This window comes from Haliotis rubra, unplaced genomic scaffold (assembly GCF_003918875.1).
Source record: "Haliotis rubra isolate DU_JTF1 unplaced genomic scaffold, ASM391887v1 Scf566, whole genome shotgun sequence".
Taxonomy (NCBI): domain Eukaryota; kingdom Metazoa; phylum Mollusca; class Gastropoda; order Lepetellida; family Haliotidae; genus Haliotis; species Haliotis rubra.
Window position 1 is genome coordinate 550,991 of NW_025767264.1, and position 15,140 is coordinate 566,130.

Sequence of the window (15,140 nt, forward strand, 5' to 3'; positions counted from 1 at the left end):
TGTTTTTCGTATGTATATTTTATCGAGTATAAACACGTCATGGTCGGCGAGTGGGATCATGCCTAACCATGGGAAAGTGAGAAAAGGGAAAGAAAGAGAAAATAAATATAGCATTTCAGTCTCGTGCTATCGCTTTCTTGTCTCGTGCTAGGGCTTTCCCGTGGCTGTATCTGAAGGCGAGAAAGAGATGTCCCCTCTCGGCCAGTATATGCAAGAACAGTGTTGGTTCATTTTTTCACTACGTGTAAATTCATTGCTTTGACGAAGCAAAGTGAGGACGGTGGTGGTACTAACAAACCAAGAGTCATAATTGGATAATCTGGGATCGGATAATGATTTTTAAAAAAATGAAAAAGAAAATCCGTCACTGCACTTGCGAAATTATTTTCTGAAAAAATAATTCGGTTTTAATTGGGTCCCTAGGAATTGCTGGACTCATCCCTGAATGAGAAAATGGGATTGTTTTCTTTCTTTTTTTTAAAATGAATTTGTCAGCTTGCGGATATTTAAGTAAAAAATGGAATTTCATGATGTTTCATGTGTGTTTTTTTGGTGGTTTCTCAAAGAAGATTTCTTAAGATTTTACTTCATTCCGTTTTAAATGTTTTTGTCATTGGCTGAGAAAACCAGACTCCCGTGTACTGCATTGCCTCGCATCATATAAATGCTTCGGATGTTTCTTATTTGCTTATTTAAAAAAACACAATTTGATTGATATTCACTGAAACATGCGGTGATGATGAGTTAAAACTATTTACACAATTTACGCATGTGAAACTCCAAAATAATCCCTGTACGTTTACTTATTCGCCGTTTAAAGAAAATTTCATGTGTGAATCATATGTACGCTGTATCAATGTTAAGAAAGTAAGAATAGCCTTATCACAGTTTCGTTGTTTATTTTGACAAATGGTGTTATAAGGGAAAATTTCATAACAAATCTACAGTTTGGAAATACTGTAAATTAAATGTCCTGAAAGACGAATAGTATGTTCTGCTAATTTGTGATCATCATAGTAACATTAGAAGCAAATAGATACCCAGATATTTTACGAAACAACCCCCAAAACATATATCTAACCAGCTGTTGTCAACTGCTAACCGTATATCAATTGAAAATATAATTGTCAAAAACAGATTCATTAATAACAATGCATAGAGTATGTTGCATGTCGTTGTATTGGAGATGTCATGAGTTTGTGTTGTGCACCTATATGTATTAAAATATAAGAAACCAAACTACTTTAGAGGTAGTTTTAATTAGGCGAACCATGCATGTGTGTGCGTGGTTTTGTGCATGTGCATCAAGTCGACACATGTTGACGTCGCCTAAAGTTTGAACTGTCGAATTACATGAGTGGGCGTGGTTAAATCCCCATATTTTGTGCAGTCGATTCTTGCAACAAGTATTTCATATTACATTAAACATTGCGGAGATGCGCGTGGTACCATATCCTGCCTCTCTTTAAGAAATGAAAAGGCTGATATATGCAAATAATCCGTAAATATTGTTGACAAACAGTGACTTTATCTCCGCACACCTCGCACTCGCAACCCATGTACACGCCCAGTATGAGAAAAGAAAGCGTGTCATTGGTCCAGTCAGTGAGATTGATACCCAGCCTCCAAATAAGGAAATCTACAACAACAAAAGGTTCGTGTTCATAACACACTACGTCATAATCAAAATGGGAACCTCTTTCAAGAAATAGGATTACAACATTTCTTCTTTCGGCTATTCTTGAGCTTTTACGTGCGTACTGAGTGATGCGTGACCATGACTCCTTCTCAAACTATGGATAGTGCTGGCTGAATCGACTGCGATGAATCCAGCAGTTCTAAGACAAGATCCATGCGACTAGGTCTCGAAGGATGACCATGGTAAGGTTAACATAAATCGCGGAATGTTTTTTGCTCATCAGACTACTGTTGTGGTATGTACACACAAATAATGATCAATTCCTTGTTAACCCGTGATGTAGATATTGTTGGATTGATTCGAAGTTGACGTGAATCACTGTATGAATAGGTGCAGACACTTCTTACTCAAGAACTATTTTCCAAAATGGCTGACGTGTTGAGAGTCATGTCTTGACGTGCTCCACGATTGATCTGTCAAAGTATTTGAAATTTATCCTTCTACGTACTCATCTCAGGTTATGCGTTATTTGTCGTAGAAACTTGTTTTGACAAATCAGTATCAGATACTAAGTGTTGCGTGACAAGCATTATTCGAGCGACAACAGCAGCAATAACCTTCTTCAAATATATTTATAAATGCACCAACATTCAATGGAATTTCCTTCTGTCCTTCTCAAATTTGTCTTTTTGGGTTTGAAAAGATAAGCTACTTTAATTAACAGGCCTTTCTCTCGAATCATGTGATTAGGAAGTTATCTTTTTTTTTCAATTACATTTACCAGTGAACATATGTATCGAACGATTTAGTTAATCTTAGGGTATTGGAGTAGTTGACTGTTGACACGCAAATGTACCTCACTGGGGTGTCTTTCATATGTATAACATAGCCAAGACTAAAATGTACACTAGCATGGCAAGTATAACAGGGCTGATGTCAGGATTGCAGGGGATAAAATCACAAGCAGCAAATGACATACCTGTGCATTGTGAAAATAGACAGTACCAGAGTTGTTGGACTAGGTTACATTTCTGCATATTGAATGTGCACTCTGTTATTACAAGTATCTGTAGGTGTTATTTGTTTAGAATGCATGTAATACTGTGGCATGAGACATGGTGCATATTTGAGAAATGGTAAATAAAGCCAGCAGCAGCAAAGATTACTGTGACATTCATTTGTGTTGTTAAAATATGAAGAAACCATATAATTGCCATCAAAGCCATTCATGAATATCAATGTCAATTAATTACTCGGAAATAAAGTGCCGCAAAGGTGTGCATTAACCGCATCAGTTACATCCCTCAGCACCATATTATAATGAGTATCTATCATCTTTTCCTAACAAAGGCTTTCTCTACAATGACATGCTCTTCGTCCAGTCAATCTGTGACTGAAAATATGCCAACCTCTAACTAATTGCAAAAGAATGAACTCTAAACCTGGTTTACATGCACAAGTTTACCCCTGGGGACAATATGTATCCAAAGGGGTAAATTTTGTGAAATGAACAGGTGTTTTAAACATATTGCAGGGGGTAAAATATCCGAACTCAATAGGTGGAGCAAATTACGTAACTTTTAGGGTACATTATTCCCAAGAGGTAATCTCCCAATGTATGTGATTTTTGTACAGAGGAAAATTCAACATAAAGAAGCTTTTTCTCAGAAATATAATTATAGAAGTGATGAAACAAACAACATTGCTTTATTGTCATGATATGCCACCCTAACAGGGAAATATTATTTGGGGAAATGCTTGATCGGATGATGAAACCAGTTTGTGTTCTAAGTGTCTGGTCATAATTACAAATACAGACACATAACAGTCCAAGGAAGTCTGATACTGTTATTCACAACAAACTATGCTGGAAACCTCACAAAAAGGGCATGGAGAAAACTAGAGGTGTGACGGTACAGAAATTTCATGATACGATACGTATCACGATATCTTGGAACGATATGATTCGATACGATGCATATCACGATATGCTTTCTTTGGTTATTATCATAACAAGTAACAGTGTAAATTTTGATATAACCGTCAATTTCTAGTGAAAATTCACAATTTTTAGGTCAACAATACAATATCACGATACGAAAAAAGTGTCGATATATTTATTGTCAGAAAAGGTATCACGATTATCGATACAAAGATATATTGTCACAGCTCTAGAGAAAACATAGTGCAAGTGCAAAGAACATATGAAGACTCTTGAGACACAGGGACTTGTGACATGTCAGGTTTCCGGCCTGTGGTGTTGAATGGGTTAGAGTTTTTAGAAACATGTATTTTGTGGTATTTTGATGATAAAATTGAACAGAACATATGAAAGGTAGATCATACCTTAAAACTGGATATTACAATGAAATACATATGATGTAAATGGTTAACTTCGCTATTAATAATTTTCAGAAAATACATCATTTTGAATGTTGATGATGTAAACCGATTGGTGGAATTACAAGTTTAACAGGCTCTTTTCAAATGTCACAGATGGGGGATATGACTGAGTATTTAATATGCTGAATTAATACTCATTTGAAACAATGAAACTTGTTTATGAGTCAAAAGTGCGGGCAGGCAACTGTAAAGACTAGCAGGCAACATTTATTGGTCACCTGCCTGACTGTCTGGTTGAGTTTGAAAGTTATTTCGATCACTGCTCACACCATTGATGCTGACAATGAACTTGAAAAGGAAGACCATGAATTTAGGAAACTCATTAAAGGAGAGAGACAGAAAAGACACAGAGATCATCTGTTGTAGATGTTTGCAGCTCATAATGCAGGGTCGACCTCTGTTCAAGACTCCAGATCCAGATCCAGCTAGTGTTGTTAACAACCCTTTTCAGTCAGCTCTATGTTCCTCAGTCTTCTCAAGAATCGGTGTCCACTCTCCATGTCCACTCTCAATAATCAAGCACAGGTAACGGCTGCAATGGGATGTACATTGGGCGATGAAGATTATATTCCCAATGATGGCAGAATGAGCAACCTTGCTTCAACGAAAAAGACAAAACTAAATGAGTGTATGACTGTCAGTATGTGTTTGTTTATTTGTTTAAAATTTATTTTTATTTTTGTGATGAGAGAATGATATCAAAAGGTAAATGGATATCGGAGATGTATTTTTATGGATCATTGAATTCTTGTTCAGCAATGGGTATGTTCATCGTGTCTGTTGGAATAGTTTCCTTTGAATTTTTGTTAAGAATAGATTAAAGTATGAATGAATACAACAGGCATTTCAAAAGATCTACCCACAAAACCAACTTGAATGTTCCAATCAGGCGACTTTGGAAAGATGTTTCCAGCTTTGAAATTGAGGCTTGTGTTGAAGCATACTCTCGCATCCTGTATTCGACCTGGCCACCCAACGCACACATCTGTAATCTGGTATCTGTCCTCACACAAGGCTTGCATCATAATAGAATAGAATACATTCGTGCATTCCTTTTCAGCATGATCATGTCAACTGCCCAAAGTCAGCTTGGAAAGTTCCATCTGGACTTGTAACCTTCTTCACTACTCTAATGTCTTAGGTCAACACCTTGAATTATGACAATTGTGGGAAATAGTTCTGAGCACAGACCTCAGTCATTATCAAGTAAACTGTTTGTGCATGCCAAACAAATTTCCAATGATACAATAGTACTAAGTAGTATGTGGTAACTGCAACACAATCCTGTGTTGTTTTGGATTTGCCCATGAACATCAGGGTTAGAATGGGTCTTCAGCAGCCCATGCTTATCATTTAAGAGGCAGCTAACAGAATCAGGTGACTCGCTGACTAGGTTGACACACATAATTGTATGCTAATCACGTAGATCTATGCTCATGATGTTGATCATTAGATTGTCTGGTTCATACTTGATTATTTTCAGGCTATTGCCATATAGCTGGAATATTGCGCAGTGCGATGTTGAACAACAAAGAAATGTTAGTGCTTGTCAAACACTGGAGCTGCTTTGTAGGAATGTATTCATTTTTCTTTCCACTTGTCTAAACGTCGAAGAAGGATCCCACCAATTTCTGCTTCTGTCTTTCACTCTTTTTCTGCCATCTCTAAGGAAGGAGGAAGTTAAGCCACATGAAAGTGTTTTAGTAAATCTTTGTCTACATCATATTTCTCTTTGACATTTATAGTTGGCTATGTTCATGGAATACTAAAAAGAACACCCATACATGTAAACGCGAAAAGTATGTATCCCATACCATGATAGGGTGAAATACCCCTGGGGCAAACTAGCGCATGTAAACTAGGTTTAATAGTTGTGTTAATATCAGGAACATGCACTACATGACATTGAAAGTTAAGAAACACTTCGCTTCAGGAACATTTTCAAATCTAGGTTTCCCTTTACCTACCCTTTTCATGTGTTTTAACCGCCATTATAAGAAACTGTCCGATATTTATCTGATTTGATAATACATCACTTTGTGCGCAAATTATTATGTCATCTCTGAAATAACTTCATCGTGATTTCTACAACCCTGTTTACTTTCATTTATCTTGCCTGTGTTTCCCCTTAGGTCAGCTTGAAGGTCAAGAAAAGCTCTGTTAAAAGAGCTGATGACACAACAGTCTCCACATACAACTGATCACTGCAAACTGTCAGGGGCGTAGCTACCATTATAAAAAAAAGCCCAGGCTTACACATGATTGTTGCTAAAAAGGTTGGGCAAGCCATCAATACTATCTAAATATAAAGCTTTGCAACCTATCCGGCTTACACGAAAAAAATGGCTTGCTACGTGCCTGACTGTTTCTTGCTTTGAGATTGTCAGCTGTCCCAATCTGTGGTAGTCACATTCATTGATCTTCAGTAGTTTGGTTCAAGTTAGTACCGATAGACTAAACTGTCATAAGCTTCATAAGTAATCCATCCCCTATGACGTGGAACAAAATGCCCATCCAGGGCGATCCACTGCTGAACTTTTGAGTAAATATGCTGACTATGATGTTTGGCTACTGTTGATTGATGTTCCAGTGAGACATGTTTGTGCACAAATGAGTTATAAGTCGTAACTTTGCTGAATTTTTTTCTGCATAAGAATAGATCCAAGCTTTCCCCTGGATTTTTAGAATAGAGACTAACAACTGCTTTTTCATCAGCCACAATTTCCTCCTTTGAAGGCTTTCTGGATAGCACTTCAGCTTCGTGCTTGAAATGAGGATCATTTTAAAGTTTTCTCAATGAAGTTATCAATTCCAGGTATATGAAATGTTGTATCTCATCCTGTTCTGCTCCAAACAGAGGGTAGACAAGTCTTTGCTAGATGTATTTCATGCTCCAATCATGGTGTTTCAGCAAGTCAGCATCTCCATAACATTGAAGTTAATTGAACACCTTGATTCCCTTTTCTTCCATCTTCTTGCAAAGTCATTCAAACTGTTTCTTTAATTTGAGATTATATCCTCTGTGAATATAACTTCAGGTCCATATATTCCACCTGTACATCGCATGTGAGCATGGTCTTTTGAGTATGGTCCCACTTATAAAAAATGACTGTAGAGTTGACTACTTCATGACAAACTCTTGATACATCTTACAGAGGTATGAAAATCTGGATAAAAGGGGCCATGGTATGTGTTGCAGGAGAGAATTACTGCCAATACCATGATGCATATTTTTTCATTCAGTACCACCAGATTCTACTTTTCAATGCCATATATGGCTTAAGTCCACATTGCATCTGCAAGTACCACATTATCTTTTTAACACATAAGATTTTCATAAATATTATCAACAACATTCTCCATACAGCTTGGCATTTCTGTTTGGTAGGTGTTTATAGAATTACATACATTATGGAACCTTCAGCTTATTTACCTTCAGAGGGCCTAATCTACTGAAAAGTGAGTGAGTGGGTGAGTCTTAGCACAACAGCCTTTTAGATCACCTGTCACTCTAGTACTGTCGGAAATAGACAAAAACTGTATTTTCTCATTTATCTCTACAATTTCTGTAGTTGATATGTGAAAGTGTAAAATATCTGTTAAACTAAGTTCGGCCTAACTACAGTCTCAGTGGTAGAGAGATAGGAAACGCAGAAAAAGGACTTTGCTGAGGGGAAATTAGGGCAGAAATGAGCAATGCGGGGTTTTTTCAAGTCCAAAAAGACGTATTTGGAACAGACCATGGCTTTATGCAAATTTGTGTGGGACGATATTGTATTACAAAGGACACTTTTTAAATGCCCAATTGGAAATTAGACGTAGATTCATTATAAACGATAAAAAATAATAACTTTTATGCCAAAGCTATTAAGGATGTAGCTACCATGCAGTCTCACTGTCACTATAAAAAGAAACAGATAGGAGGGGTCGCCTCAAAAGCAAAACCTGCCATCTATAGTCTGATCTATTGTTTTCAGCATATGTTGAAATAACACACATCGGCCTAACTGGGCGTTCAGTGGGATGCGTAATAGGATATCCAAAAATGTTTTTTTGGTAAAATCGTCATACCTGGCCGATCGACCTAATTGCCATCTATAGTCTGATCTATTGTTTTCAGCATATGTTGAAATAACCCACATCGGCCTAACTGGGCGTTCAGTGGGATGCGTAATAGGATATCCAGAAAAGCATGTTTACTCGTAAAATCGGGCAAAACTTAGAAAAAATACGAATAGCTGCTGAAAACAATAGATCAGACTATAGATGGCAATAAGGTCAATCGGCCAGGTATGACGACGGACCGTCGACTCACCTGGCATGAAATGCACGTGCTGCCTACAGGCACAAGGGGTCATCTCAAAGATATTTGATGCCTTTTGTTGTGTGTTGACTATATCTCATCTAATGATTAACATTTTACGTGTATTTCTTTCATTAAGTTTATGTTCAGATATGTAAAAGAGTATGATACCCGTAAAAAAAGTATAATCAGTCATCGTATTAAATGTCTCAAAATATATAGGTGGCATGACCACCCGAATATCGACAGGACTAGATATCATTTGTAAATTGGTATGGCATGCTGTTTACTTCCCCAATTTAATTCCCCTGAAGGATCATCTTATCTTAGCTGAAAAAGTGATATCTCTATACCCCAGCCCGACCCCAAACCACCGTCTCCGACACCCGTCCTTGTTTTGCTTTTGAGACGACCCCTCCTGCCTGTTTCTCTTTATAGTGATAGTGAGACTCCATGGTAGCAACATCCTTAATAGTTTCAGTATTAAATATATTATTTTTTTCCGTTAGCTATCGTTTATAATGGAGCTACGTCTAATTTCAAAATGGGTATTTAAAAAGTGTCCTTTGTAATGCAATATCATCGCCCTCTAATTTGCATAAAGCCATGGTCTGTTCCAAATAAGTCGATTTGGACTTAGAAAAAAATGCATTGCTCATAATCTCTCCTGAGTAAAGTCCAATTTTTACATTTTCTATCTCCCTACCACTGAGACTATAATTAGGCTGAACCTAGTATAACAGATATTTCACACTTTCACATATTATCTACATAAATTGTGGATGTAAATGTGAAATAACAGGTTTTTTTCTATTTCCGACAGTACTATGAATTAGCAGTTCAGTATTCCAAAAGATTTTGGGCAGGAGTGTTTCCATGTTTATTCCTCTTCTAATGGTAGAAATAACTTTCAGTTGATATGTACACCTGTGGTTAGAAGAAATGAATACCCCAGTATGAATGCTGCGATGAGATAATCAGCTGTTGCAGGGTTCCTTAGCCCTCTGTGTTTGCTCCTGCTTTAAATCCAGTCATGATATCTGCCCCTTGGAAAATGTTGCAAACATCAGTGCTCTGATGTTACAGTGAACACTGTCTGTAATTATCACTATCTCTCATTGTGTCTTTGCATGTAAAAGGTGATTCCATGTTGAGGAGACCTGTAATACAATAAGTTGATATAACAGGAACAGAATTTGGTTTTATTTAACAATTTGTTGTGACTATTTACATGTATTCTTTCTCTTTCATTTTTATGAAAGAAAACACATTAGACGGGATAACACAAAGACACCATTAGTTTAGGACAAACTGACTGACTGAGTTTGGTTTTACGCCGCTTTTAGCAATATTCCAGCAACATCACGGCGGGGGACACCAGAAATGGGCTTCACACATTGTACCCATGTGGGGATTCGAACCCCGGGTCTTCGGCGTGACGAGCCAAGTTTAGGACAAAATTAACATGAGGCTACTAATCACTTAAACAAACAGAAATCTTGCAGAGTTAGGCCATAGAAATTACATTGTTAGACAGATATTGAGCAGTTTCGCATAAATTTGATGTATTCATGATGGCTGGTATGCCACAGAGTACCACCTCTGCAGTCAGCCATTTACAATGTACACACAGTTAATTGCATCAAAGGCATAATTTATATGGCATTTTTCTTTTTTTACAGAAACATGACAACAGTGGATTCAGACATCAAATATCAGAAACATATGGTGTACTTACCTTGTCAAGAGACTAAAAAGTATTGTCAAATGTATCAACACTGCTGCCATGGTGTCTTGATGCACTTGTCAGCATGAAGAGTTATTTCCTTTCTACCATGTGCTGACAGCAAAGTTTCATTAGGTCACATGCAAAATCAGTCAGTTGTATTCATTGTTTAAAACTGTTTCCACACTCAGGACTTTTCTGGACTGTTCATGCGCAATGAAGGTCATTTTGACAGGGACATACTGACCATTCACCATACATGAGTATTTATTGAAAGGTGAGGATACTCTGTTCTGCATCCCTTGTATTGAAAGAATCTTAGTCAAACATGTCCTCCTTGACTGTGCTGATTTTTCTGTCACAAGGAATCAATATTTAAAAAAAAAATATAAGCCCTCTTGTAGTCCTTGGATTTTAAATAAATTGAGTTTTTGATAAGTCTTGGTGAACATGGCGTTATCTTATAACTTGGTAGTTCTAATTAGTAACTTGGATTGTTTGTGGCTGTCCCTACGAGGGAGGTTGAATTGACATAAAATACTTGTCACCCTCTTGAGTAATTGTTATTTTCACATCATTATCACCCGCTGGGGGATGTAGTATTAGGCTCTGTATGTCTGTCCGTCCGTACATAATGGAATATCTTAAGAACCGCTGACTAGGTTCTTTTCATACTTGGTACCTAGGTTCATCTCAGTATACGAAGGGTCCCAGTCAGGTTTGGTGACCTTGACCTTAATTTCAAGGTCACAAGGAGACTTTTAACACTTTACCCTTGTCAGCGAGAACCGTTCACTGGATTTTCTGCTGATTTGACACCAAGCTTCATCTTGGGTAGGTGCAGCCTACAGGGCTCAGTAAATTGAGGTGACCTTCACTTAATTTTCAAGGTAACAGCATCACTTTGAAGATTTCAGCACGTTAACCTGCATGTTAAGATTGTCAGCAAGATATCTCAAGAACCATTCGCTGGATTTTCTTCAGATTTGACACCAAGCTTCATGTAGAGAAGGTACAGGGCCCAGTCGATTTTGGTGACCTTCATGGAATTTTCAAGGACACGGCGACACTTTGAAGATTTCAGCATGTTAACATTGTCAGCAGGATATCTCAAGAACGGTTCACTGGATTTTCTTCATAGCCTTTCAAGACTTCTCTTGAATGTTTTTTTTGATAAACAATTTCTTTATTGCTATTATTGGCATATTTCATACACCATGACATTCATGTCAAGGTCAAAGTGAGACTTGAAAATATTTGTGTGTTTGAACAGCTACAAAGCAAGATATCAATAGAGATGGACTGGTCATGTTTTTGTTGACATTTAACTTCATCTTAAACTACGAACTTCACTGTCATTACTTTTTAGGTTTGATTTGATAATTTGCGGCAGGGGATTATGTCACCTTAGTCACAACTGTTTGTTCTAAGTATGTTTATGCATGCCAGATCTTTAAATGCAGTATATTAATCATTTTTATTTTTGACTCAACTTGTCACCTCTCAGCAGTGACGGGATGATGTAAATCTTGCTGGAGTCCAAACAGGCAGCAAAAGTACCTCTAGTCCTTAGGGTTCCTTGTGTAGTGATCTTCCTTTCAGTCACTGACCATCTACAGACTTATTTTTTTGGTTGTTGTTGATTACTAATTTATTCTTTTGAATGTTTTCAACTAGTACTACTAGTTTGAAATTATACCTGTGATAATATAGGCACTGCTTATCAATGACAGGTTTGTTTTCTGTTCAAATATTTTGTATTCATTCTCTACCTCTTGTCACAAAATATGGCAGAAATATTGCCATGGAATTTCAAGTCACTCATTATGGCAGTAATGTTGCATATGTTTATAGAAAACTATTTCTTTTGCAATTTGTTTGAGATCAAATTAAAGGTTTGCCGAACTACCTGTTGCTTTAGCAATATGCCTGAAAATTGAGGCTGAAAAGAAGCTTGTGATCACCCCTCACCAAAAGGTGAAAGGTCTTTTGTGTATGGCAATGTATCCAGCTGCAAGTTACCTAGGATTCATTTTGACAGCCAACAGGCTCAAAGTACAAACAGGTGCCAGTTGTAAAATCCACACGTCAAAATGAGTAATGACTAAGGCTGATGAAGCCAAAATTATCCCAAATGAGGAGAAATGTTCGTGATGGTTACAGCTTTTATTACAGCTTTGAATTTTTTTTTAAATCATGCACAAAATAATTTTCATGTATGACTTCACACCTATAGTTTTGCCTGATCCAACTTAAACAATATAGATTGACAGTAACGCCGACAATGCAAGCTCTGAGCCGATAACATGGTTTCAGTCAATTTTTTTTATTAGAAACAAATTGATGAGAATCAAGTGAGGCACTATAGTACTGTCGGAAATAGAAAAAAACTGTATTTTCTCATTTATCTCTACAATTTATGTAGTTTATATGTGAAAGTGTAAAATATCTGTTAAACTAAGTTCGGCCTAACTACAGTCTTAGTGGTAGAGAGATATGAAACGGAGAAAAAGGACTTTGCTGAGGGGAAATTCGGGCAGAAATGAGCAATGCGGGGTTTTTTTAAGTCCAAAAAGACTTATTTGGAACAGACCATGGCTTTATGCAAATTAGTGTGGGACGATATTGTATTACAAAGGACACTTTTTAAATGCCCAATTGGAAATTAGACGTAGATTCATTATAAACGATAGCTGACGTAAAAAATAATAACTTTTATGCCAAAGCTATTAAGGATGTAGCTACCATGCAGTCTCACTGTCACTATAAAAAGAAACAGATAGGAGGGGTCACCGCAAAAGCAAAACCTGGGGTCGGGCTTGGGGATAGAGATATCAGCTGAGATAAGATAATCCTTTAGGGCAATTATACTGGGTAGGTACACGGCACGTCATAACAATTTACAAATAATATCCAGTCCTGTCGATCTTTGGGTGGTCATGCCACCTATATACTACGATGCGTTTCTATGGTATTCGGGTATCATACTCTCTTACATATCTCAACATAACTTTTATGAAAGAAAGACACGTAAGATGTTAATCAGTAGATGAGATATAGTCAACAGACATGAAAAAGCACAAAATATCTTTGAGATGACCCCTTGTGCCTGTAGGCAGCACGTGCATTTCATGCCAGGTGAGTCAACGGTCCGCCGTCATACCTGGCTGAGCGACCTAATTGTCATATATAGTCTAATCTATTGTTTTCAGCAGCTATTCGTATTTTTTCTAAGTTTTGCCCGATTTTACGAGTAAACATGCTTTTCTGGATATCGTATTATGCATCCCACTGAACGCCCAGTTAGGTCGATGTGGGTTATTTCGACAAATGCTATTTGCAATTGTGTCAATTTTAGGGATACAGAGTAACAGCCTAAAAACAGTTTTTTTCTATTTCCGACAGTACTTTAACTGCCAACTTAATTAGATTAGAAGCCAAGATTATACTACAATATATACTCTTCCAAAAAAGAAACGCAAAAGCAATTTTTCTTTAGCCAAATTGATATTAACTTTATTCAGAAAAAGATGTGTGTGAAATTATTGAAAGTTTGTACACTTAAAGAAGCACATCCCACGTCAACCAACAGTCGAGTACACGGTCACCAGGTCAGGTTTAACGTCACTCTCCGTCAATAACGGTACCTCCTGCCCATGGAAGCGATGAGATTATGAATCACATCCTGGGGAATAGTTGTCCACTCAGCTTGCAAAGCTGCTGCAAGCTAAGGTAGAGTCTGTGGTTGAGTTTGTTGCAAACATCATTCCAACTCGTCCCAAAGATGTTCGATTGGGGTTCAAGTCTGGCGATTTTGAGGACCATGGAAGAATGTTGATATTGTGGTTTGTCAAGAAGGCAGTGGTGAGTCAAGCTGTGTTAGGATGGGCATTGTCATGCTGAAAAACGTTGTGGGTTGAACATGTGGCCTTAGGATCTCATCAGCGTATCATTGTGCCGTAAGATTGGCTCAAATTTGCACAAGATCTTTTCTGGCGTTGGTGATGGCTAAACTACCACCACCAAATCTGTCAAATTCTTGCACACATTTTGCTGCATAACGTTCACCTCTCCGAAGGTAAACACAAGTCCTTCCATCCTGCATATGAAGCATAAAACAAGATTTGAGGCGAAAAGCCTGTGTGCCTGAGTACACTGCAGTCATGGATGACAATGTTGCTGAGTGATTATGACACCTCTGACATATTGTTTGCATTTCCATGGCAAAAAGTTTTAGTTTGACTGAAATTGTTACTGCTCCTTTCTGGAGCAGACCTTTAAAGCCTTTTAATATGCTCCTTCAACTTTGTGGGTATTCAAGAACTGAAAGACATAAATCAACAGTACCACTCTATTTCCAGTATCAAGATCTCCAATATCACATCAAACCGTGGAAGCACTCGGGCAGTCTGTTGTTGATACAAGCATGCTAGTATATGAATAGGTTACATCTGTATGTTTTCATTAGACCAATGTGAAGAACAATGTTTATATTGTCTTACAGATCCGGATTTATGTGTACATGCTGATAATATTTGCCACAACTAGTTGACAGTATTTTGACATTGCAGGGGATATTGATGACTTTGTCTTCTTGTTACAATCAATCTTAGCCTCTACAATCAACTTTACAATAATCATAATTGTCCTCCTCCACTTGCACAAACTGATCTTAGCGCCATAGTAAGCAGCCTTGGATTTAAGATCTTAGCCGAGATCAAAATCTTCAATAGTGGAGGTACGAATTTCATACTCAACTCCGATTCACTGTTTACTGCCTGCAAACACACATAGGAGGAACTGATTATGGCACTCAACATACCTCCGTCCATTGCACCTTGCACAGTTTTAGAGAAAGAACACAATATAATTTTTATGGAAACAATTCCTGGGATGTAGCATATCATTAATTACTTAGGAACTGCCAGTTTGATATGGCAACAATACCTACCAATGTTTTCTGAAAATATTGAAATACAAATAACAACATAACAGTACATTTAGTTCTAGATTTAGTGAAGCAATACTGTTATGAAATGGGACCATGTGATACATTGTGCAACAGTGTT

The 15,140-nt window shown here is 37.4% G+C and overlaps 1 protein-coding gene across 2 annotated transcripts in view; it reads left to right on the plus strand.

Moving 5' to 3' along the window:
• Window positions 1-1,640: 1,640 nt before the first annotated feature.
• LOC124254147 (nuclear factor 1 X-type-like) overlaps window positions 1,641-15,140 on the plus strand; it is a 133,005-nt gene continuing 119,505 nt past the window's right edge. Inside the window, exon 1 of one of the 2 annotated variants that reach the window (XM_046688025.1) lies at window positions 1,641-1,881. In XM_046688025.1, the coding sequence (XP_046543981.1) occupies window positions 1,873-1,881 (9 nt within the window). In that variant the 5' untranslated portion in view covers window positions 1,641-1,872. The remainder of the gene's footprint in view (window positions 1,882-15,140) is intronic. The other variant, XM_046688024.1, reaches the window with a different exon arrangement.